At 49.6% G+C, this 24,728-nt stretch overlaps 2 protein-coding genes across 7 annotated transcripts in view; one reads left to right on the forward strand and one right to left on the reverse strand.

Annotated features, from left to right (window-relative positions):
• Window positions 1–7,992, forward strand: part of Rgma (repulsive guidance molecule BMP co-receptor a) — a 39,611-nt gene extending 31,619 nt beyond the window's left edge. For both annotated transcript variants that reach the window (XM_046436603.2, XM_058576976.1), the window contains exon 4: window positions 5,478–7,992. In XM_046436603.2, coding sequence (XP_046292559.1) covers window positions 5,478–6,185 — 708 coding nt within the window. In that variant the 3' untranslated portion in view covers window positions 6,186–7,992. The remainder of the gene's footprint in view (window positions 1–5,477) is intronic.
• Window positions 7,993–16,583: 8,591 nt separating this feature from the next.
• The window catches only part of Chd2 (chromodomain helicase DNA binding protein 2), a 125,526-nt gene continuing 117,381 nt past the window's right edge, over window positions 16,584–24,728 (reverse strand). For all 5 annotated transcript variants that reach the window (XM_046436623.2, XM_046436613.2, XM_058576962.1 and 2 more), the window contains 2 exons: window positions 23,431–23,677; window positions 16,584–20,082 (listed from right to left, as the gene is read on the reverse strand). In XM_046436623.2, coding sequence (XP_046292579.1) covers window positions 19,749–20,082; window positions 23,431–23,677 — 581 coding nt within the window. In that variant the 3' untranslated portion in view covers window positions 16,584–19,748. The remainder of the gene's footprint in view (window positions 20,083–23,430; window positions 23,678–24,728) is intronic.

The raw sequence follows: 24,728 nt of genomic DNA on the forward strand, positions 1-24,728 counted from the left end.
CCGGCAAGCTCAAGGGTGCCCATGTCAAGGACTCATCCACCTTCCCAGTCGCCCCTTCACCTACCCACCACCCTCCCTCTCTAGAGCCAAGATAAATGAACACTGGGAGCCTAAAGCAGCAGCTTCTAAATCTAGCAACAAACATACTGTGGGAGGCGAGTTGGCCTCCCTGCTCCAACCTGTGGGCTCCTGAGGTCTGGTGGGGGCATCTGAGGAGGTCTAAAGTATGAGAGGGATGTGGACCCCAAGCAGCTGTCCCTCCTGACCCAGGGTTGTGTGACCACCAAATGTGGCAGCAGAGCCAACCACAGAGCTGGGAGCGGCTGTGGTGTGTGATCGGGGAGGCTGGGGGTGACAAGGTGGAGCAGGAGACTTGGCTGAGTACTGCTGGGGCATGTGCCTTGGCTCAGAAAACCTGGGCCCACCTTTAGCGCTCAGCTGAGAGTGCAGCGGTGCTGTCCATGAACCAAAGGATTGCTCATTGCTTCCTTCGCTCATTCTTGTGTATCACTTATTCACTTAACCCACGTGTCTCAAACGCCTGTTCTAATCCAGGCTTCTGCCGGGCACCGTAGAACTGCCCAAGCAGGGATGGGAGAATCTCCCTCCTGGTGCCAGCCCCGAGGTTTCCAGAAGGGCCTGGAGCTGTGTGGCAAAGCTGGACAACCCTGCCCTTCTGCTATGCCTGGGTCACCTTTGATCTCAGCAGGCTGAGCACTCTGAGGCCCCATCAGCCAGCCTCTGCTGGAGGCCACACAGTGACAGCGTCAGTGTCTGTGGCCAAGCCAGCCTCAGAACTCCGGCCAGACCGGGGGCCTGCAGTGCCCAGGCGAGAAACATCAGTGGCAGGCTTCCAGCGCGCTGGCCTGTCCCTGCCTGTTCTCCTAGGCCTCCCCCTCGCAGGTGTGTGTGCTTGCTCACTCATTGATTCAGGAAGCAGTCACCCTTCGCCTGGGCCAGCCCGTAAGCTCAGTGCTGTCCTCCCTCCCCACAGCCCCCAGGAGAGGTATGTGGGACAGCGGCAGGCTGAGGGCCTCGGAGCCCTAGGTAGAGCCCTGGAAAGACAGTCCACTGAACTGGCCCTGAAGGGCTAGCGAGCCTCCGGGCGAAGAGACTGAAGAGTCAGCGTTGAAGGCAGACAGAGTAATCTGGTACCTTGGAAAGAGGAATGGAGGCCAAGGTCTGTTGGCCTTTTGTGACCCACGGCCACCTAGAGTCCTGATCCTCAAGCTCAGAGAAACCTACTTCCCCCTCTGTCCCTCCCTCGACCATTTGCCACCTGCCCACCTTGCATACCAGCGGCCCCTCCCCTGGCTTCCCAGAGCCTGTTCGGCCTCTGCCTAGCCCTTACTCTGAACCCACAGCCTTGCAGTTGTGAACCCTTCCTTCTGTGCAAAAAGCCTGACCCCGAACACACCGTCCCTTGCCCAGGACCTTTGTGCTCCTTTCCCATGATAACTGCCATTATCCACCTGGCCCCTCCCTCTGTTCTCATGGACAATTGAGATCTTGTGTTCTCCATCCCGGGAAGACATATCAGCAGCTTCCCACCCTTCTGTGCCCAGCCCCCAACTCTGTGTCTCTCTTCCCAGCTGGGCTAATCATGCCCATTTTACAGGTGGAGAAACTGAGGCTCAGGGAGGACCTCGGTTCCTCTGCCTCCCCCTTCTTCTCCCCAGCACTTACCAATCTGTCACACGGCATAATTCCTCTCTTTGGTCAGTGACTTGCCCCCGCCTCCGGGGGGGGGGGGCGGTCTTGAATGTTTTTGCTCCCTGGCTTCATGCATGGTGTTGATGAAGCCCAGGTTTTGCCCTGTGCAGCTCTGAGCAGCTCAGCAGAGAGCCCGGGGCCCCTCTGGGAAGGGGGCAGCCAAGGCAGAGCAGCAGTCGTGCCCGTGGCTGTGTTGGCAGCATGCCGCCAGCTTTTGACAGGCCCCCTTCATGCTGTTACTTGTGGTTGAGTCCCTGGCACGGGTGCCAAGGAGAGTCAGGCAGCCTGTCAGCCTTCCAGCACACTGTCTCCGCCAGAGATGGTGGGGAGAGAGAAACCAGCCTTTCCTGTTCCAGGGAGACTGATGGCACTTGGAAAGCAGGGTGCCCCCCCCACCAGTGTCTGTGTGGCCCTGCACACCGGGCAGGGACACCAGAGCCCCTTTCCCCCCCTTGTAGCAAGACCACCCACTGCCAGACCACCCTGCCGGCCCACTCCGCCCCTGAAGGCGGCCTCTGCACCACAGTGGGCGAGCTGCTGAGCTGGCTGGAGAGAGAGAAGAAGCAGGAGGTTGAACCATATGAAGTTGCCATCTTCACAGATCAGAGAGTGGAGAGTAGCAGCAATTTCATGTAGTGCAAAGCTTAGGACTCCACACAGCATGCAGAGACGCTGTGTCCACCTGTGGCCTCCCACCCAGAGCAAATCATAAGTACACCACCGCCTCCGGATCAGGCCAAGACCTCCAGAGAGGGAGATGGGGCAATGAGTCCCGTATGTAGTCCCTATGTAGTCAGGGTCTCTGGGTGTAATGCTCTGGACTCCCTCAGGGACCCATGGAGAGCCTTTCAGTTCTTTTAAACTATGATCCAGCCCAAACTGATGAGTCTTTACATCATGCATTCAGAAAATGCCATTTTTAATATTTTTTTTACGGAGGAAGGGATCCAGGAAGGCCCAAGTGTCCGACATCCTAAAAGTCAACACTGTAGCCTGCAGCTTATAGACCACCTCCTGCCCTGTCTTTTTAAGTAATAGGGGAGAACATAAGGTGGTCCTTCCGCAGACACCCTGGCCCAGGCTCTTCTCTGTCCTCCTCAAGACCCCGTGGCTGCCACCACTTCCTGTGTCATCCTTAACTTTACACCAGTGTGGGGGCATGCAAAGCACAGATGGCACAGAGCCAGGAATACCTCCAGAGGCCCTCACCACCTTGTGGGCTTCCTCAGCCTAGAACATTCTGCAGCAATAGGCACTGTCTGCAGGCCTCAGACCTCTGCCCCAGGCTGAGACCACTGTCTGCTTTCCCTTGGCCTCCAGGACCTTGGACAACAGAGCTCCTCCTGTTTGTGCCTCAGGCCATATAAAGTTGCATCCAGAAGCTTCCTGGTCTGTGACTTTGCCCCAGGCCCTAGGAGGCCCCAACTGGCTTTGACTCTCCTGCCCGAGCTGAGGTCTTTCTGCTGGATGCCCCAACTTCCCTCCCTGATTAGGGTTACTTTTGGTTTGCTCTGGTTTCCAGATCCCTCTAGGCCAGGTCCTCAGCATATACCTGCTGTTAGGCCAGAAACTCCCTTAGCACTTTTGAGCATTACCCTCCACCCCGAGAGCCATCCTAGGCTGTCATCATGCCCCTTCAACGACCACTCCCTGCCCCAGAGTGTCCAAGTAGAGAGGCCAGCCACAGCCAGACCATATTTGCCATCAGCAACCTCCTTCCATTTGTCTGGGTCCCTTCGCCCTGCAAACCCTTTCCCAGTAGGAGGGTGAGGAATTGGGGCTTGGCATTGAGAGTGAGAGGATAGGTCTTGGGAGCCTTGAAAGGCCAGGATGCCACCTTGCCCTCCACACTCTACTGGCTGCAAGCTGGGATTCCGAGTTCCCACTTTCTTGGTTCAGGAGAGCAGTGCCTTTAGGGGCAGCCAGAGCTCCCCATGGCACAACAGCTGATCCCTGACAGCAGCCATGGGGAGAAAGGAGTTATTTCTCTCTCAGTTTCACTCATGTCTCCAATCCACATAGTCTACCTGTTCCTGGAAAGAGCAACTAGACACCTTACCAGGGGTGACAGAAGGAAACTCCCATTCTCAGCACCCCCCTCCCCAGCTGCTTATCTTGGACCCTTCTCCCTGGCCTCATACTCTGTGCACAAAAGAGCCCAGAAGCTGCAAATCCAGAAACTAATTCTAGCTCTGCCTCTTGCTGACGGTGTGGCTTCTGGCAAGTCACTGTACCTCTCTGAGCCTATTTCCTCATCTGTAATGGAGGGTAATGTCATTGCCCTTGCAGTGCCCCAGGAGACTCACACACCAGACCCAGTGAGTGCACCTGTACAGGTGGTTCTCAGGTTACTAACAGGGTCACTGGACCATCCACCTCTGCTCCAGCAGCTCACCCCAGCTATAGGCTCCACTGGAAATGGGTCTCCCCGCTCTGGCTGGCTGTGCCTGCAGCCTGAAGCCTTGGTCTCATTTTGTTGATCAGTATCTTCCATCTTTGCCTCTTGTTTCTGCTCCCCTTCTCCAAGGCCCAGCTTGATGTGACCCCTTACAGCAGACTTGGGACAATGGCCTTTGTCCTCCTCTACTTGCTTCTGTGGATTTTGCCTATTCGTTCTTTCTCTGAGTATCGGTTTCCTCCATCCATCTGCTGTTCAGCTTAGCCACTCGCAGTCTTTCAGGAATTGTGCTGCAAATGCCACAGGTTCCATGCAAGATGATGTTTGTTTGTGGGCCATATAACAAATTACCATACATTAAGTGACTTCAACCAACAGAAATTTATCCTTATAGTGCTGGAGGGCAGAAGTCCAAAATGAGCCTTATGAGGCTGAATCAAGCTGTCAGCAGGGCTGGTCCCTCTGGAGGCTCCAAGGGGAAATCCATTTACTGCATCTTGGCATTGAGAGTAAGAGGTCAGGGCCTGGGAGCCCTGAAAGGCCTGAGTACCACCTTGCTCAGCACAGCCCTGCCTCTCTGGCTCCAGACTGGGATTCTAAGTTCCAGCTCCCTTGGTCCAGAAGGGCAGTGCCTTTAGAGGCAGCCAGAGCTCCCTGTGGCATAACAGCTGGGCCTCGAGAGCAGCTGTGGAAGAAGGTGTTTCTTTCTCTTCCAGTTTCATTCATGTAGCAATCCTTGTAGTCTACTTGGTGGCTTCTGGCATTGCTTGGCTTATCCCTACATCATTCCAGTCTCTTCTTCCAAGCTAACACATCCTTCCTGTCCTCCTTCCTCATCACCTCTGCTCACTTTTGTGTGAATGCTTTGTGACTGCATTTAGGACTCACCCAGATCATCCAGAATGACACAGAGATCATTCTCCATCTCTGTGTCCTTAACTGAATCACTCCTGCCAAGTTTCTCTTGCCGTAAAATGTAACACTGGCAGGTTACAGGGAATAGGGGCCTATAGCTTTGGGGGCCACTTGTCAGCCTGCCGCTGTGGACTCATGACTTCTTGTTTTGAGTGAGTTTTCTCTCAAATGAGCTTTTATGTTTATTAGTTCACATCTCTATATGGTCAGTGAGCTGATTTTCTGTCTAAGGCAGTGACCTACTGAGAAACTTTTTTTTTTAAGTGAAAAAAGGTCCGTTGTTTTAAAGAAAAGTATCACAGTGCCGGTGGAGCTGAGCTGTGGCCATCCTGGGAAAGGGAGGGTCAGTGAAACCCTGGGGCACTCAGGACCCTCCTCTCAGGCCAGAGCACCTTAAGCCAAGCCTTCTCCGGCCTCGCCTGATCGCTCTCCTCTGCCTGCTTCCCCGCAGCTCACCATCATCTTCAAGAACTTCCAAGAGTGTGTGGACCAGAAGGTGTACCAGGCCGAGATGGATGAGCTCCCGGCAGCCTTCGCCGACGGCTCTAAGAACGGCGGGGACAGGCACGGGGCCAACAGCTTGAAGATCACGGAGAAGGTGTCGGGCCAGCACGTGGAGATCCAGGCCAAGTACATCGGCACCACCATCGTGGTGCGCCAGGTGGGCCGCTACCTGACCTTTGCTGTCCGCATGCCCGAGGAGGTGGTCAACGCCGTGGAGGACCGGGACAGCCAGGGCCTCTACCTCTGCCTGCGGGGATGCCCGCTCAACCAGCAGATCGACTTCCAGGCCTTCCGGGCCAGCGCCGAGGGCCCCGACGCCCGCAGGCCAGTGGCCGCCAGCCCCGCCCCCGCGGCCCCTGAAACGTTCCCCTATGAGACGGCCGTGGCCAAGTGCAAGGAGAAGCTGCCCGTGGAGGACCTGTACTACCAGGCCTGCGTCTTCGACCTCCTCACCACAGGCGACGTGAACTTCACGCTGGCCGCCTACTACGCCCTGGAGGACGTCAAGATGCTCCACTCCAACAAGGACAAACTGCACCTGTATGAAAGGACTCGGGAGCTGCCAGGCGGGGTGGCCGCTGCGGGGCAGCCCCTGGCCCCCTGGCCGCTCCTCAGCACCCTGGCCCTCCTCGCCCTGCTGCCTGTGTTGTGGTAGGAAGGCAGCGGTCATGAGGATGTGGAGGGATGCACAGACTCCACCCCCAGCCTTGGGGCTCCTACTCCTCAGTTCGAGGGCTGGGGACACCAACAGGGTGCAGACTGGCAGGCACACTGTCTGTGGGCCAGTGGGCTGGCAACTCTCAGGAGCAGAGGCAGCCGCTGGCCGGGTGACCCATGGGACGGTTTCCTCAGAGCTGTCTCTGGCAAGGGCTTGGGGGTGTGGGGCCCCGGCCCCTCTCTCTAGTGCACGTGACAAGATTGTGGTGATAGGTGCTGTGATGTTTGTGACAGTAGAGCTGTGTGAGAGGGAGAGCAGCTCCCCTCCTCCCCACCCCTGCAGTGTGAATGTGCAAAACCCAGCCCCTTAGGCTGAAGCCCCACCCCACCCCTCCAGAGAGACACTGGGAACAGTCAGAGTCAGCTCCTTCTGCCCCTTGCAATGCACTGAAACAGGCCCGGCTGACTGCTGCTCGCTGATTCGTGGAGCCACCTGCGCCCACCGCACGCACACACACACTCTTATATGAGCACACTCGCACACACTAAGCCTGCGGGGATACCCCAGCCAAGCTGCACAAGGCTCCTTCCCCAGACAGGGCCTCCTTAAGGTCAGGATGCCCCCAGAGGGTGCTGTTCAACATCTTTAGCAAATTGACGTCACCTTGTGGCCAATAAGCTGTGCCCTCCTGGTGCCTTTCCATCTGTAGCCTCCCTGGGAGCTGGAGGGAGACCACTGTGTGCATTGGGCTGCCATGGGCTTGGGTTCAGGCTCAGGTTCCCAGGCGCCTGCCCAGACAGCTGTGCAATTGAACCATCAATGCATGTCGGCACGTGGTCTGAGCAACGCCAGTCACAGGCTCCAGTGCCCTTTTCTGGCTCTGCCCTTGGTCCTTTCGCTACTGTGCTTAGGAAATTGAAGTGCTTGGTTCTAAACGTCTACACAGAGGAGAGATCTCTTGACTTTGGTTCCTTCCCCTGCAGCAGATGCAAGAGCTCCTCGGCAGGTGAGTTCCAGCCCAGGGCATGGGCAGGAGACGCAGTGGATCGGGCCAGCTGGCCTGCCCCGTCCTCTGCTTTCTCCTCACCAGCCTCCTGGCTGCTGGTCAGAAGCCCTACTTTCCACCCTGCCCACCCATGTCTGGATTCTGAGGGGAGTAACAGAGTCTTAGAGGCCTCACAGCCCTGAACTTCCTGGGCAGGGTCTCCTTCCCAAGCCCTGTGGCCACAGAAGAAACCTGCCACTGGGAACCCTGAGTCCCTCTTTGTTTCAACCCAGGGTACCCATCCACAAAAACCCAGAACAATTCCCACCTCTGCTGCTATTCCAGAGGCTCCCAGGGACCAGCAAAGGGCTGGCCTTCACTCCCAAAGGTGCAGCTGGCCCCAGTGGGCAGTCCTGCCAGTGGCCCTGCAGCCCTGCTCCCCTCCCATCAGCATCTGCAGTAGCCCCTCTGCTGCTCCCCAGGGACCTCTCATACACTGGCCAGGAGGCTGCGAAACCTGCGTCTCCCCCCTTCCTCCGAGAGGTCCTCCTCCCTCTGCCAAAACCACATGGGCTGGTAGGAGGGGCTTACCCAGCCCCTTCCTCTCCCTGCTGGGTTTTTAGATGATCCCTATGTTGGAAGTAAAAAGTTGAAGCACTTTATTTTGGTTGTGTTTGATCACATTCTGCTTGGAAGTGGGGACCCCTCACTGCGTCCATGTGTCTGCGACCTGTGTGGAGTGTCACCGCATGTACATACTGTAAATTATTTATTAATGGCTAAATGCAAGTAAAGTTTGAGGGTTTTTTTTTTTGTTTTGTTATTTTCTTTTAATTGGAGTTTGTTTCTGAACAGACTTTGGTTCCTTTTGGGGAGTGGAGGGTTGACTTGATGGCAGTTGTCCCCTTAACAGTTAATGTGTGGAATAGGAATGTGTATGTTCGAGTGTCATGATGACGTGTGGAAGATACAGAAACATAACAACCAGAGTCATCTGCCTCTCTTAAAATTACTTTTTTTTCCTTATCACAAGTCATTTGGGGCACCTAGCCGGTCCAGATTCCCTTGCTCAGTGGACGCTGGAACATAATCCTGCAGACAGACAGCCAAATGGCAGAGGGACATAAAGTGCCTCCTAGGATAAGGTTGGAGGCTGGCCTCAGTTCCAGGATGACTCCTTCTCAGCCGGCAACATCATCTAGGAGACTGGAGACTATGGCTGCCACCCTCCTTCCAGTCCCCTGATCACATAGCACAGGAGCAGAGTGGTAGCCCTGCAGAGGGGACCACCATTACATCTCTGGGGTCAGGTTTACTGCTTGCTGTGATCACATCTCATCCCTAAAATTTACCCGGTGACACTGGAATGAATGTAGATCCACTTCATAGAAGAAACAGTTCCTGTGAGATGAATTGACTTGCCCAGGGTCCCTTGGTAAAGGTATATGCAAGATGTTTAACTATAAGATTAGTTTTGCCCAAAGTTCCTGCTCTTAGCCCTAAATGCCATGAAGCAGAAGAGCAGTGTAATTAAGCCAAGCTATACATCCTGCCGTCTCCACCTTCCCAGTTGTGCAACCTTGGGCAAATCATTTAATCTCTCTAAGCCCCAGTTCCCTCCTCTGTCAAATACAGGGTGCCTGGAGATCAGTGAGTTTGTACCTGCAAAGTGCCTACCATGAGTGTTCACTGTGGGTAGTGGTGTACTCCAAAGCAAGAGAGATCGGATGGAGTGGGGCAGAGTGGGAGCAGGGCCACCCAAGCCCTGGAAGCCTGGGCTGGGGATTGAACTGGAAAGCTAGTATGAAGAGGAATACAAGGAGTGATCATTTGCACATATCCAGGCAGAAGAAGAAGTCCAGAAGTAGGAGAGAAAATTCTAGAGCCCTGTTCTTCCTTAGGCTCCCAGAGAAAACATGGCAATTGGGTTTGTAAGGAAGAAACCAGACTGGAAGTCAAAGCGTACCTGCACATTTTAGCCAGCACCCACTCTGGCAGTAGGACGGGTCTCCCACACTCAATGGTAAGCAAGAGGTAACACCCGGAGCAGCAGGGAGGTTGCAGAGCCGTGGCACTGATGGGCACAGATCACGGGGAAGCCAGGGCACACAGAAGGGGAAAAAAAGATAAAAGTTTCTTGTTCAGCATCAGAAGAAAAGGCTGTACAGCACTTGCCAGAAAATATTCTTGGTTTGGAATGTTTTCAGGACCCTAAATTTAACGGGCAGAAATTCTTTCCCAAGTACTGTGCTACTACCAGTTGTCCTTATGAACATGAAAATTTTCATTGTGAATATGGAACACAGTGTCTTGAGCTAAATGACTCCCGAGAAGGTCTTCCTCTTCCTCTGCAGGATGGGTTGAGCAGACTCCTCACCACCAGATCAACGGAGGCCAGTGAGCTTGGAGGTAAGTGCATTAGCACCATGAGGTGGGACACCTCTCCCACTCCATCCAGACTTACTGATGTGGCAAGAACTCCTGGATGGATGCTGGGGCTGCAGCTCAATGGTAGGGCATTTACCTAGCCTGCGTAAGGCCCTGGCCTTCAACCCCAGTGTGGCAAAACTAAATAAATAAATAAAAGAACTCTTGGGAGTTCTTGTTTGGCAAACCAGAATTTGTAAGGATAAAAGACAGAAAGGGCCCTTAAAACAAATGAATGACAGTCATTGATAATGAGGGAGCAAACTATGGGGTGAAATAATTCCCAGAACACTTGGGCAGAGGCCCATCAGAGCCGGGCACCAGTCATGCCTGCGACTGGCGCAGAGCAGGGGGGGTGGCCCTCGGCGCAGGCTGACTTGGCATCAAAACTGGCTCTGTCTGTCACTGGCTGTGTGGTCTCTCTTGGATCTTTTTGAGCCTTGCATTTCTTATTTGTAAAATGGAATTACGAGTACCTGCCTCCCAAGATCCTTATGGAAACCCAGTGAGCTAATGCTCATAAATTCCCTTGCACGTGGACCCTGGTACAGTGAAAATGGAGGACCCGTCTCTTGGCAATGGCATGTACTCATTTATCCATTTAACAGCTTCTTGTATGTGCCCAGCATTGTGCTGTGGGAACACAGTAGGGACCCAAAACAGGCCACCTTGCATTCTCACTGGGGAGAAAGTCAATAAACAATAGTTAACCAGATCTCACATCCCGGATGAAAAGCACCCAGAAGAAAGGGAAGCAAGTTAGTTCTGAGAGGGGATGAGAAGTTCCTCGTTGGTGGGGCCAAAGGTACCTCGGAGTCACTCACCTGTGAGAATTTCCAGGGCAAGCTATACAAACAGCTAGAGAGAATGTTCTACTCAGGGAGGAATGAGTACAACAGACCTGGTGCACTCAGCTCAGAGGGAGAGTTTAAGGGGCAGCAGAAACCCATGTGACTCCTTGGCAATGAGTAGACAGAGGTCGGTCCCCATTGAGGCCACAGAGTGACAGGAGCCAGGGGAGGACTTGATGTTTACCCCAGTTGCCAGAGGAAGCCACTGAGACCTCTGCACAGGGCAACAGTGTGTCTGCCCTGGGTCTCAAAGGAGTTCCAGATGCTACATAAAGGAGGCACTGTCAGGAGGGGCGCGAGTCACAGGCTATCGTAGAAGTCCCAGGCAGATGCGATGTGGGAGAAGACGCAAAATGATGGGCTTGGGGGTTAGTGTGAAGGTGGAGCTGGCAGAGCCAGGGAGCTAGAGGCTAGAGAATAGACCATCATACCATCCCCAAGTGTGGGCTCTGAGTACCAGGGTAAAGGTGGTGCCCTTTACTCCAGCTAGGAAGATCTCAGGAGGTACAGGTTTGGGGCAGGTTAGAAAGCATAGGTAGCTGGGCACAGTGGCACACGCCTGTAATCCTAGGGAGGCGGAGGCAGGAAGATCACAGATTTGAGGCTAGCCTCAACAATTTAGCAAAACCCTGTCTCAAAAAATAAGAAGTACTGGGGATGTACCTCAGTAGTAGAGTGCTGGAGAGGGAGAGGGGAAAGGAGGGAGGGAAGGGAGGGAGGGAGGGAAAGAGAAAGGGAGAGAGAAAAAAGCATGGGTGCTTCAGTTTGAAGTTTTAAATTTAAATGATGTAAATTTCTTTCTAAGCAAGGCAGTGTTCACCAAATAAACTTTCCAGCTCTCACCTGTCCCCTGGCCCAGCTTATCCCCAGAATGACTGATGAGAATGGAGAGAGGGCATCTTGAGGGGGAGTCCCTCCTCGAGCCTCACCTGCCTGTGTCTCCCACCAGACACACAGGGCGGGCGCCATGCTTTATCCATCTTTTCCAGTGCTCGTCTCTTAGGTTCGGTCCAGGAGCTACATCTCTTTGATCTGATTAGTTGTCGAACTCTTAAAACAGTGGGAAGAAGCCCGTGAGAAGACTCCCCCCATCTTATAATCAGAAGTTTATGGACCTCTAGCTTCACAGAGGTTCCAGCAGTCTCCTGAATCTACAGAGTCAAGGCCTCTCCACCTGTTTCCTCAATATCTTGGCCATTTGATTGTTTCCTGCTTCAGACATGATGTTAGTTCCAGGACCCTGAAGGCAGGGGAGCAGAGAGCAACACTCTTAAAAGTCCCGGCAGGATGGACTTACCAGATCTCTGCAGGCAGCTGTGTGCATGTCCTAGTGGTCCTAGTGGTGGCAGAATTGTTTCTGGAATCAGAAACGAGATTGCAGGCAGCCCAAGCCCTCAGGCCAAGGTGGACATATGGCCCAGCATCATCCTGTCCTTGCCCAGGGTGACCCTGGGATGGCACATGGACTCTTCTACATTCAAACTCAAACCAGCTCCCTGCTCTCTCCCCTGCAAGGATTGGAGACCTTGCCAGGCCCTTGCCACAGCAAAATGGACCAAACCAAACAGATCCGCCAGCGGAAGAACAAAGATGTGTTCAGAAACTGTCAGGAAATCCGTCTTGAGCTCACTCTATCTGTTCATGCAGCAAGGCCAGGGTCAACTGTTACTAGGGAAAGTGGCTTGTGACAGTTTACTGATGGAGATGTGCTTGCTCAGGGTGAGGGGGGACACACCAAGAACAGGACTGGAACCTCTTAAGAGGAGTAGAAAGAGGGGAAAGAGCAGTCCAAAAACTCCTCCTTAAGGACACGGTGCTAGAGCTTGGGCTATTAAACCAACCCCCAGTCCCCTGCCTGAGGCCAAGCAGTGGCCTGGGGAAGTGACCTTGTGTTTGGTGGCCTAAATGCCCAGGGATGCGCAGTGGCAGAGAAACCCCTGGCAGAGGGAAAAGCCCAGCTTGACCCAGGGTCCCAGTGCTGTCCCCCACTGGCTGCATGTCAGAGGGGGAGTTGTCATTGTTCTCAGCCTCCTGTCTCAGCCATTAAGGCACAGTGACGGCACCCCCCTCACAAGTCACCTGCACACTGAATACCATGTGTGCGGCACACATGCTCTCGGGAATTACAGCCACTACTGTCCTTCAGCAGCCCCATGGACCTGGAGGTGCCTTCCTCTGGGATGGCCTTCCCTGCTCATCGCTCACTGCGTAGGTCCACCTGGCCACAGGGCAAACTGTGGTCACACACATTTCATGAGCTGCCACCTTCGCTGTCCTCCTGCAGCCACACCTACCTCCTTGAGAAATAGAAATGAGGCCCTACATTTGAATCTTGCCCTTGAGTCCACAACAATCCTAGAAGGCAGAAGATCTTGCCCTAGTGAGCAGGTGAGCAGGCGAGGTTTAAAAGAAGCCAACCGGCCTGCTTAAGAGTTCAGTGACATTCTGGGAGAAGAGTCAGCCCACCCTGCACCCACCCAACCACCTGCTCTTGGCTTGAGGGCAGAGAGGGAGCCTCAGGAACCTCCAAATAATGGTGGAGTCAGTCTAGATATGGTTCTGGGGAGAGCAGGGAGCAAAGACCATGAGCCATGTGCCCAGCAGAGCTATCCCAGCCCAGCACAGCTGTCCCAGGTGCTGGAATACTGAGATAACACCAGAAGGGTTCACAAATTTCCTCTATTATAGGCCTACAGCAAGCTTGCCTCCCTAACATTCCCCTAGTCCTTCCCACAATCCAGCAGATAAAGGATTATCATCCAGCTCAGTGGGAGATCTTAGGAAGCTACTTTTCAGCCCCAGAACCAGCTACTAACAGCTTCAAATATCAAGACCTCCCCCTTCTTAGTCTAGGAGGCTGAGTAGGGACCTGAGCTCTGGCCCAGCCCCCAGCCTGCTGAACCCCCAGAGAAGATAGCACTGTGCCCTCCATTTCAACATGCTCTCCTCTCTGGACACCACCCAAAAGAAAGCCCCATGCCCAGCAGCTAGCTGCCTACAAGGCCACTGTCCAGCCAAGGACCAGGATACCCAAAGTTGGCAAGGAGCAAGCCTAGTGAACTGGTACTGCATTCACCTGCAACACCTTCCCAGCATCCCACACCTGTGGAGCAGGAGTCAGAGATGCGTATGAGCTGGTCCATGGGGAAGCCCTCATCAGGTGAAGGCACCAGAGTGGGCCAGAGGCTCTGAAAAGACCAACAGGAATGGGCATGGAAACAGCAGAACCAGAGGAGCCTGGTCAGAAGAAACCAGCAAGAACAGCAGAGTAGTGCTCTGTGGCTCCGATGAGGATGTAGCTCAGTGATAAAGTCCCTAGCACCATATGGTCCCTTGGACCCTTCCTCCATAGGGAGGAAGGAGTAGGGACAGGTTGGAGCACGGGGAGCAGGACCCTGTACAGACCTGAAAAATGGTAGGATTGAGAGAGTGAGGCAGAGCTATGCCAGGCAGCACTGCCTCTCAGGATTTTGTCCCAAGAGGTGGTGAGGCTCTCTTTCCCTGAGGCCTCAACACTCTTTCTCTTCTTGGTCCCCTCTGGCACTTCCTTCAGGGATAAGGTGACTTTATGTGTCTTGGGCTCTGCAGCCAAGAACAGAATTACCGCCTGGCCTTCCCTGGGGCTGCCTTCAGGTGTTGGCTGATAGGCAGGCTGTTTATGAACCTCTGCTGCCCTCAGAAGGACTGTTCTAGAATTGCATCTACTCAAGGGTTTCAGAAAAATACAGTGTATGCCCCAGCCAGGGATGGCAAGAGGTCTCTGAGCTCCAGCACCTCAAGATGCTCCAATATCCATCCCCCTCTGATAAATAATGACAGGTGCCGAGCTCAGTTGGAACAGAGGCAGAGTTAAAATCCAGGTATTCCACCCACAGACCCACATCCCCCACCTAAATGGGTCCAAGTGCCCTCTGAACCCCTCTGCCAGAGCTCAGCCCCCAGGCACCCTGTCCCTTAACTTTGGCAATTCTCTCTGGTGCTTATGTGACATTTCATGTTCTTGCCATTTACTTGCCTCCCCCACACCTCACCACACTAGACTATCAGCTCCAAGAGGACAGGGGCCCATCCTCCTGATGCCCAGCAGAAGAGCTTATTGGACTACGATCTCCTCCAGATGAAGCAGCTCCTGCTGTACCCTCCTGCTGGGGTTGGTTCAGTCTCTTGCAGAACAAGCTGCAGCTTTGAAGGGGCCTTTCCCTCAGGTTGAGCTGAGCCTGCCCTCCAGGTCAATGAGTTCCCTCCTGGGCCTCCCCTGACCTTTTAAACTGCCCTCTGGCTCTCTAACATTACCACCTTTTCCTTTTCCACTGTGCATACACTCCTGTAAAAACCATATCAACCCAGGAAGATGCCTCCTTCATCTGCAAATGAAGATGCAAAGGCAATCTACCTCACTGTACCCAAGGAAGGACCAGATAGGGACAATGTCCTGGCCCCTTTATGACATCAGGGCCTTGAAGGCCTCCACTGTGACTGTGCTTAGACAATTGCTTAATTGCATGAAAGCGGTTAAGATGAAAATAGCATATTTAAAACTTCTATGGGGCAGCTGGCCCTGAGAAAGGGTATTATTCTGCACATCTTGAGGTAAGAAGCCTGTAGGCTTTAGACTCATCCATGTCACAAAAAAACCAGAGAGCAGTTTGGTCAGAGCGAAATCAGGTGGCCTGATCACACTTGTCATCTCCACATATCACATGGCCACAAAGCTAACTAGAAAACCCTAAAGACATGGACCCTGGGGGAAAGTCTTCCCAGCAACAGAGGACCGGGCTCCACCAGCACTGGGGGCTCTGCAGTAAGGCCAGTTGCATCTCTGCCCCACTTCACAGAACAGAACAAGGCAAGCTGGGAGGTGTCATGGACCTCAACAGGGGTTCCCACCTGAAGAGGTGATGGAAGGAGCTGGTGCACAGGCTTTCCTGAGGGCACAATCTCCAGTGCAGAGCTGGTCCTGTTGCTTTAAGAGCCACAGGTTGGAATCTGGAGTCCAGACTGTCCTGGCAAACTACAGGGCCTTAGGTTTCAATAAGTGACCTTTCTGTTGGAGCTAATTGAGGAGGGCTTGCCATGATGCCAGACATGAGACGCCTGCCAGGGAGGAGAGAGGGAGGAAGGAGGGAGAAGGCGGGGCTCTATGCCTGCTGCTTCCAGTAAAAGGCAGGCGTTTTGGCAGTAGGCTTCAGTCTTGTTGCTATTGTAAATCATAATAAGCGGATTATTGCAGCACTTGTTCTTAAAGTTTCCCCAAATTGTTCCAACTGAGTTGTGAATCCCAGCAGGATTATGGGTAGAGTTTATTTATAGGCAGGAAGAGCCCTCAGCGCTTTATCTTCCACTCAAAAGACTCCATGCACTGTAAACCCATCTCCCCTTCCTGCCCAGCCCAGGTTGAGCAAGGCCCCTGTACCCAAGTCCCCTGGGGCTGGCAGGGTGGAGTTGCAGCAGTTGACCCCTCAGCTGCTCACATGAGCTTATTTGGTATGAAAAATAAAGAGCTTCAAAAAGACTTGAGTTGGGTTTCCAAGTCAACTAAGTATTAGTAAAAACCTTTGGGTATGGGCAAAATTTCTCCAACTCTCCTTCCAATGGGGATCTCCACCCGCAGGCTGAGCCACCCTTCCTCTGTCTGGGCTGCACCAGGGCTGGGCCTTCCCCTGTGCCAAATTGCCAGAGTTGACATTTATGTCAGTGTTTCCATTATAAAATGCTTTTTTCCTCCTTCAAGAATATATAATCCAACTGTTAAATTAACTCTCAAAGCTGCAGCTGGCAAAGTATTTTTATTTCCTTTCGGATAGAAGGTGCACCTGGCCAGGTCTCCCCAAGATCCTCCCTGGAAAGACTACCACTGGGAAAAATAAAGAGTTTCAGCAGCTCTAGGTCATCCTCATGAATGCAGGGCTATGGGCCGTGGCCTGGGGTTGCTTGGCCAGGGAACTGTTAAAACAACAGCTACTCAGGAATAGAAAATCTTAGAAACCTGTGGTGTCATGGCCTGGAACCAATAACAAAAGGCTCCATTGAGACTCCAAGCTTGCCAAAATATCTGTACCTGACCCAGCACCCAACAAGGGAAGTACCCAGCACACAACTCACATCAAAATGCAATGCAACGTGTTAGCCCAGTTCTAAAAATCCTTATTAACGCCTTTTAATATACAAGAATCAAAAGTACAGCAGTTTTACAATGTAGGAAAATTTAATACATACTATATAAACAACATTATTTACATCAGAAATCACTAGGACAGTGGCATTTTTCACAAATATAAATTAATTACTGTTTAGTCAACAGATTTAAAAGTCCACAATTTTACAATAAAGAAAAAAACCACCTGTCCCCAGGCGGGTGGGGCACAGATGGACTAAAGCAGCCTGGACCCCTACCGTGGCTCTCCTTGCCCAACTTGGCTGCCCCTAGATGAGCCAGAAGACTACTGGTGCTGGGCTGGGCCACTGCTTCTGCTGACAAGTGGATTTTGGTCTGTAGGATTTCAGTATTGTCAAGTGAACTCCCAAATAAATTGCCTTTGCACCTCAGGCCTGATGCAATTTTTAGACTCAGGGCCAGAATGTCTGCAGCATGTTGGGGGAAAGTGTGGGGTTCCCTTGGAAGGGCTTAGGGAATGCCTAATGTGAGAGCAAGCCTAGGACCATCAGGTTAGGCTCCCCAGAGGGCCTGGCTGTGTCCCTCCAGTCCCCCTGAGAGACTACATACAGTGAGCAGCACGGGAGCTCGCCTTGTCCTTTTCTAGGGCTATGGCACATCCTGTCCATCCCTGTTTACTTCAGATTTTGATGATGCAGACTCCCTCCTTCCTCACCTTCTGCTATTCATTCAAAGCCAGGCTCCATGTAATACCATCCTCAGATTCCTGGGGCAGTCTCTCCCATTTCCAAAAGTGAGAGAATTTTTACCTGTGCAAACTTCTGTTGTGATTTAAACATATACTTGTACTGATTAAAAATCAGTGAGGAAATGCCTCCTTTCTCCCAACCCACTTTTCAAATAAACTTCAACACCTAAAACAGATGTTTAATGGGGGATACTGTAATTTTATAATCAATATAACACTGATCTGGCCCATATTGCCTTTTGCTACATCATATGGCACTAAAAGTCCTGAATGTGAACAAAAGGAAGTTCCTTTTTTTCCTCATGATGAGACATCTTTGGGAATAACTCACAACTCCTATCAACAACTTGAGAGAAAAACCTGGGTAAGTATGGATGGTGCCTCCAACCCTGCAGCTTCCCATGGGGGCTCATCCCCTTCTTACCCCCACATCCCAACACTCAAGGTCCAGCAAATCAACCCAATCTTCCTCTTTGGCTTGGGCAGAACACAGGATAGTGTTGATATTATTAGCAAGAAGCTCCTTCTGTGGTTTCCTTTTCAATGTGTGGAGATTTGATTTCCTGCCTTCACCGAGCAGTCATGGCAGGCCTCCCCATGGGAGGATGGAGGCCAGATGCTCCGGGCTCTGTTGTAGGGTGTGCATGTACAAGGCCAGGGTGAGCCACCCCAAGTACAACGAGGGGCTAAGAAGGTAGTGAGCCTTCCCAATACAACCTGTAGGAACCCTGACTCTCACCTGGAAACTCAGCACCAGCCCTATAATGCTCTGTACAGCAGGAGAAATGGCTCACCATGGCTATATCTGTTTCCCTCAGGGGAGGCAATGCGGGCATGTTTCGGTAAAGCCAATAACGGTGCTGCCTAGGATATCAGCAAGTATGTGACAAATGATCTTACAGAGGTCCCCACAAGTTAGTTCAGGGAGTTCAACCCATTAGCTTAGAACCTGGATACTCGTATGTTCAAGTTTTTCTGTCTCCGTCTAGAAAAGCTTTGGATACAATACTGGCAAGCTATACTGAAATTAATAAAAGGCCTGAGCATCAGTACAGTGAAAGGAGCTTGCCTTATGATACAACCAACCTGTCCCCCAATCCTGCCTCCATTCAACTCCAGTACGACTCTTACCACTTACAACTCAGGCACCCTGGCTGTAGACAATTTCTATTTGGGAAAAAAATTAACTTAGGTTTATACTTTACAGATCTTATACTAAAGGAAACCAAGTACAATTCTACTGATCTCTAACAAGCAATGGAAACTTCTTCACCACAGGTTACTTATTTTCATCTGACCACCCCATGAATTCTGGGAGATCTGTGTAACCTACTTTGTCAAGCTGTGCAAAGGAAACTAAAATGTAGCTGCAGATGTTGACCTATTCCAATACTGAAAGCTCCCCCATTTGCTGGCACTACCTAAAGCCCCCTTCAAGAAACCTGCCAACCACCTACACAAGTGTTCCCACCTCTGTGCTTGCCCACTGGTCAGCAGGCCTGCCTCTGCTTCCTGTCCAGGACCTGTGGTTTTCCTCTCACCACAAGAATCAGAAATCCACCAGGGATTCCTGTCCTGGTCACACTACGCCCCTCCCTACCTCCACCCTAGACCCACTCAGCCCAATCCCCAATCAAGGAATAACCACGCTGACATCCATGTTGCCTAACTCACAGTACTTGAAAATCAGTCAGAAGGACACTACTTTCCCTGGCACAGGGAAAAGCAGGCCCACCCAGGAGACCAAACCCTTGAAATGTACAAAGACAGTGTGGGGAAAATTAGTGTTGGTAGGAAGGAGGACATGGTAGAAGTAATTTTCCTCTCTTGCTGTCCTCTACCTACTCCCACCCTGTAGTTTTCACATAATGAAGCCAAGTATAATCTCTCCCAAGGACACGTTTGAGGAGTACACCTGCTCCCCTTTAAGTCCTATGATATGAGATCCACCCACTCACCCCACTCCCCAACAGCAGCATCCATCATGTCATAGTGAACCAAATCCCACACTGTCCAGCAGGTCCTGGTAGCCTTCATGCACCAATTCCTTCCCCTGACCACTGCACCAAAGTCCAGGAACACTGAACCTGGCAGTTAAACATTCATGACTCTTAAGATCCCAGATTCCTTTGCTGGGGAAACAGCCCAATAAAGCTGGTGCACAAAAAGTCACCTCTTCCTCCTAGCACCCATCAGGTGGGAGGCAACAACCAGGCTGGAGTGGGATGGGGTGCCAAAGTGCAGGAGTGGTGACCCAAATCAAAGCCCGCCCGACGAAAGGCCTCCCACTCCTTCAAGTGCTCCTTCAGCCGGTGAGTTGACGGCAGCAGCATGTCCAGAAACTCCACTCACCGGTCTAGATACCTGGCCACTGTTGGACCAGACCAAAAACGTCCACATGATGTCTCCTGCTCTCCCCTTTCTGAGCTGTCCTTTATGTTTTCCGAACATTCCAGTTATAATCTGGGTTGTTTTTCTGTTCTAGTGATCTCTCCAAAGGAGACCTGTGATCCAGGGGTGACTTAGAATCGTGAGGAGATTTCTGAGAAGGGGGTGAACGAGGATCTGAGACTGCAGGGTGCAATGGGGGCAGGGGCTGTTTATATTCCCCCAATTTGTCTGTGTGGAAAGAGCGGTAATGGTCTGAGGGTCCCTGGCCATGGTAGCCCATAGGGGGGCGGTGATCAGACATTCGACGGAAATCCTGCTGGTGGTAATTTTGAGGCCTAAAATCATCAGATCTCCTCCTCTTGGAGTCATGATGGTGTCTGAAACAGAGATGTGAAGATTAGCTGAAAGACCAAAACCAGACTCCCATCCACTGGGATTTTCTACACTCATACTCAATAGACTCGGGGACAAATGCTTACATTACCAGGAAGCAAAAACAAACAAACAAATAACAACAACCACAAAATTAAAGCAATTACAAAAGATCATTTTTCACTTATTGGCAAAATGCGTCCTATAAAATGACACAGAACTTGCTGATACAGTATACATACACTTAATCACTGATGGCTTTGTAAACCACACTCATCAGGAAAATATACCAACTATACACATTTTCATGTAATCTTGACCAAGTTCAGGAGGAAAAAACTCACTGAAATTACTTTGTAAGTTATTAGTAACTCAGATATCAACCTAGATAGTCAAAAACATGTGAAAGGTTGATAAAATTATTTTTTAAATTGACTCTGTTAAGAGTACTGAAACTTTAGTTTGGGCCCTGACAAACTACTCATTATATCATTAAAAGACTACTCAAAAGGTAAAACAACCCAATTTTAAAACAAAGGACTTGAATAGACATTTTTCCAAAGATAAACAAACCACCAATAAGCACAATGAAAAGATGCTCAATCTCAGTAATAGTAGGGAAGGGCATATCAAACCCACAATGAGACCATTTTACATACACTAGGATTGGCTATATTTTTTTTAAATATAGAAAAGTAATTAATGATGAAGATGCTGATAAATTACACTGTCAAACATTGCTGGTAGAAATATAAAATGGTTCAGCCACTGTGGAAAACAGTCTGGTGGTTCCTAAAACATTAAAAAATTATAATATGACTTAGTAATTCCACTCCTAGGTAAGTATACACACAAGAACTAAAAACAGGTATGTGAACAAATATCTATATACCAGTATTCACTGCAGCATTATTCACAGTAACCAAAAGATAGAAACAAACTCAATGGCCACCAACAGATGAATGAATAAACAAAATGTGACATTTAAACATATACTAAAGTACTGTTCAGCCACATAATAATGATAAATGCTACAATGTACACAAACTGCAAAAACATGTTAGGTCAAGAAGCCAGAAAAAAAAGGTCACATATTATATGAGTCCCCCCTGCAGGAAATGTCCAGAATAGGTAAATACATAAAGAATGCAGACTGTCAGTTCCCAGCCTGTGCTGGGGAGAGGGAAGAATGGGAAATAATTGCTTAATGGTTATGAGGTTTTCTTTGCAAGTGTTTTGGAACTAGATGGAAGAGACTGCATAACACTGTAAATGTACTAATGTAACTGAACTGTTCACTTTAAAATGGTTCATTTATGCAGTGTGAAGTTCACCTCAGTGAAAGGAGTATGGGGAGAATTAGGTATTCAGGTTCAAAGAAACAAAATGTACAGAACTATGGTTTTCAAGATAGCACATGAACAACAGTGCTCCTTGAGGATGAAAACTAATGAAATTAGTCTTCTAATTCCCACTGCTCACTACTGTATCACAGAGAAAGATATGACACAGGGAGAGGAAAACCCAGGAAGAGGCTGTCAGACTGCCGATGGACCAAGGCGGCAGAGTTCACATGACATGGCATAATCGAAGAGAATCCTGCATAAACAGAAGATCTGAAGATCTGCACAGGGTTCCTTTCCCTCTTCAAGTTCATAACACTGCTCGGGATATGAATGTGAGGAAAGGACCCATGGCTAGGGAAAGAACCACCTAGAAGGATTAGAGGTTATTACCTTGTATTCACACAAAGCCCAGCAGCGGATCTTGCCAGCTAGACCCACAACCTTACTAAATTTAAGGGGCATTATTGAGTACAGTGTAACAGGGATTCTTACCTAGGGGTGGGCAATAATTAGCCCCTGACCAGGCACTACTCCAGTTCTGCCTAATAAATCTTATCAGTAAGACCTGGAAGAATCAAACTATTTCCAAATAATCTGCATCTTATAATAAAACTTCAGAATATTTATAGAACTATAAAAAGCACACAACAAGGTAAATTTTACCTTGCATCAAATAAAAAATCATGAGGCAGTGAAACTAAGACCCATAATAAAGAGGTAAATCAATTGAAACTGACCCAAATGATATAATTAGCAGACAAGGGCACTGAAATTATTCTGATAACCTATATTCCACTTCTGAGAGTTTAAACTGAGACATAGAAGATGAAGGAAGAAAAAAAAAACACACACACACCCTAATACAACTTTTAGAGATAAAAACTACAAGGTATGAAAAGTATATTTTATATAATGAATAGGCCTCATGGGCAGATTAGACAATGAAAAATAAAATATTAATACACCTGGAAGACATAGAAATAGAAACTATCCATAATTAAAAAGAAAAAAAAAGAAAGTCCTTCAGGAGAAGAAAAATGGTACCAAATAGAAATACAGATCTATCTATATAAAGGAAGACAGAGAAAGTATCCACTGAAGCCAGATGAGAAATGAAGGTACAGTGAGGGCTGAAGGCTCCTTCTAAGGAGATGTCTGATACTAGGCCACCACTGCTCAGCTAATGTAGTCTGCCTTTCCAAATCTTTCAAAACAGAAGACACTGAGGGATATGAACAAAATTTTCCCACTTTAAATTCAAGCTATAATCCAGGGCTAAGGTGTAGCTCAGTGGTACAGCACTTGGGTAACACATATAAGGTCCTGGGTTCCATTTCTAACACCAACAAAGCATCAGCAGCTGAGGAAAAAATCAAATGCTATGAAGCTAAATAAATATATAGCCAATTCCTAAATTCAGAAAATTTAGGGAAAACTTGTCAGCATTCCCATACTTGCTAATTCTCATAATTTAGAAGTACTGGCTCATCATATCACTGGTAGTTTTATATAGCTATACAGCAGACACAATTTCAAAAGCCTTGACTCTTAAATTATGGATTTCTGGCAAACCAAGGATCATTGGCTTATTTCATCTCAGAATCCCTACTACCTAATGTGCTACTGAGACTAAAACAAAGAGCTTAATAATTCTTTTTCTTCTTCTTTTTTTTGGGGGGTGGGGTGGGGGTGGGAGGTTGTAGAATTGAAAATTAAAACCAGGTCCTTAAGCATACTAAAATACTGGGCAAGCACTTTACCACTGAGTTTACCCCACCCTCACCCCACCAACCATTTATTTTTAATTTTAAGGCAGGGTCTCACTAATTTGCAGAGGCTGACCTCAAACTTGCAATACTCCTACTTCAGCCTGCTCAGTAGATGGAATTACAGGCATGTGTGGGATTACTATCATGCCCGGCATAAAAATCCCTACTCTTAACCATTTCCTCCTATAAGTAGTTCTTGGTGAGGTCAGTGCCCGGTGTCTCAGAACTTTTTACATACCTGTCATAATAATCTCTGTGTCCCCGGTGGTCTCGGTCACTGCTGTACTGATCATATGGTCTTTTTCTGGACAGATTGTTGGGTCGATAACTTCCAGAACGGTGGGCATCCATATGTCGCCGGTCCCCATAGTGGTGGTCCTTGTACCAGTGTTGCTCATACTGATGATGCCGGTCACTGCCCCATGGTGGATTATTGTTGCCACCACCATAGTTGAACTTTCTTTCCCTCTGCCAGTCTCCTCGATCTGCAGAAAAAGAATCTTATGACTATAAGAAATGACTGAATCTCAAAAGGTTTGAACTGAAAGGCTGACACGTTACAAGCAAACATTAAATCTCCTGATGGTTAACATATCAGTAATGAGTGTTAACATTCTCCCTTCCTCCTAAAATCTAAGAACTGCTACTTTTCATTTTCTAGATCTATTTACCTTCTAATCTGTGATAGATGGTCAAAAAACCAAAACCAAACAGTAATTTGGAAAACAATACACTGAATTTCACAGCTGCAAGATAATACCATCCCCCCTCGATTTACACATCTAAAGTTTTTCACCTAATACAGTTAGGCTGTGTCATTTCTGAAAATATCTTGATTATATTAACTGATTCTCCTATTCTTTTTCCCTAGCCCACAACTAGACCTCTTCCTCTGACAAAAAGTAATTCTTTAATTATGAACTTGGATCAGCACTCGAACTCTTAAAAGATAAGGCCAAACTAAGATCCATTTAACTTCTGTAGCTTCCCTTTCACCCAAGGGAAGGACTCACACTTACTTGGCTCAGAAAAGGTAGTGAAAACACAGAAGCCCAGGGATGGAGGCTGTTGTGATTTGAATTATAACCCCCCAAAATTTCTGTCTACCCAGAACTTTTGAGTGTGACTACTTGAAAATTGGGTCTTGTAGATATAATTAAGGATCTTGTTTTTAGCTTAAATCCAATGACAGATATCATTTTAAAATGGAGGCAGAGGGAGGTATAAGACCCAAAAGCAACTCATGTAAAAATGCAGGCAGAGATCAGCATGATGCCACTACAGGTCAAGAACACCATGGAGTGTTGGTAGCAGGCAAAAGGCAAGGGAAAGGCATGGAACAGGTTCCCCCCTCAGAACCCCAGAAGGAACCACCCCTGCTGACACGTTTAATTTCAGGCTTCTGGCCTTCAAAACTGAGAGAAAATACATTTCTGATGTTTTAAGCCACCTAATTTGTGGAACTTCATTACAGGTAGCCCTAAGAAACTAATACAAAGGATTAACCAGAAGGAACTACAGGAACTCATGGAAAAA

Source organism: Marmota monax, unplaced genomic scaffold (genome assembly GCF_021218885.2).
Source record: "Marmota monax isolate L192 unplaced genomic scaffold, Marmota_monax_Labrador192_F-V1.1 WCK01_AAM20220418_F8-fsc00005, whole genome shotgun sequence".
Classification (NCBI taxonomy): Eukaryota; Metazoa; Chordata; class Mammalia; order Rodentia; family Sciuridae; genus Marmota; species Marmota monax.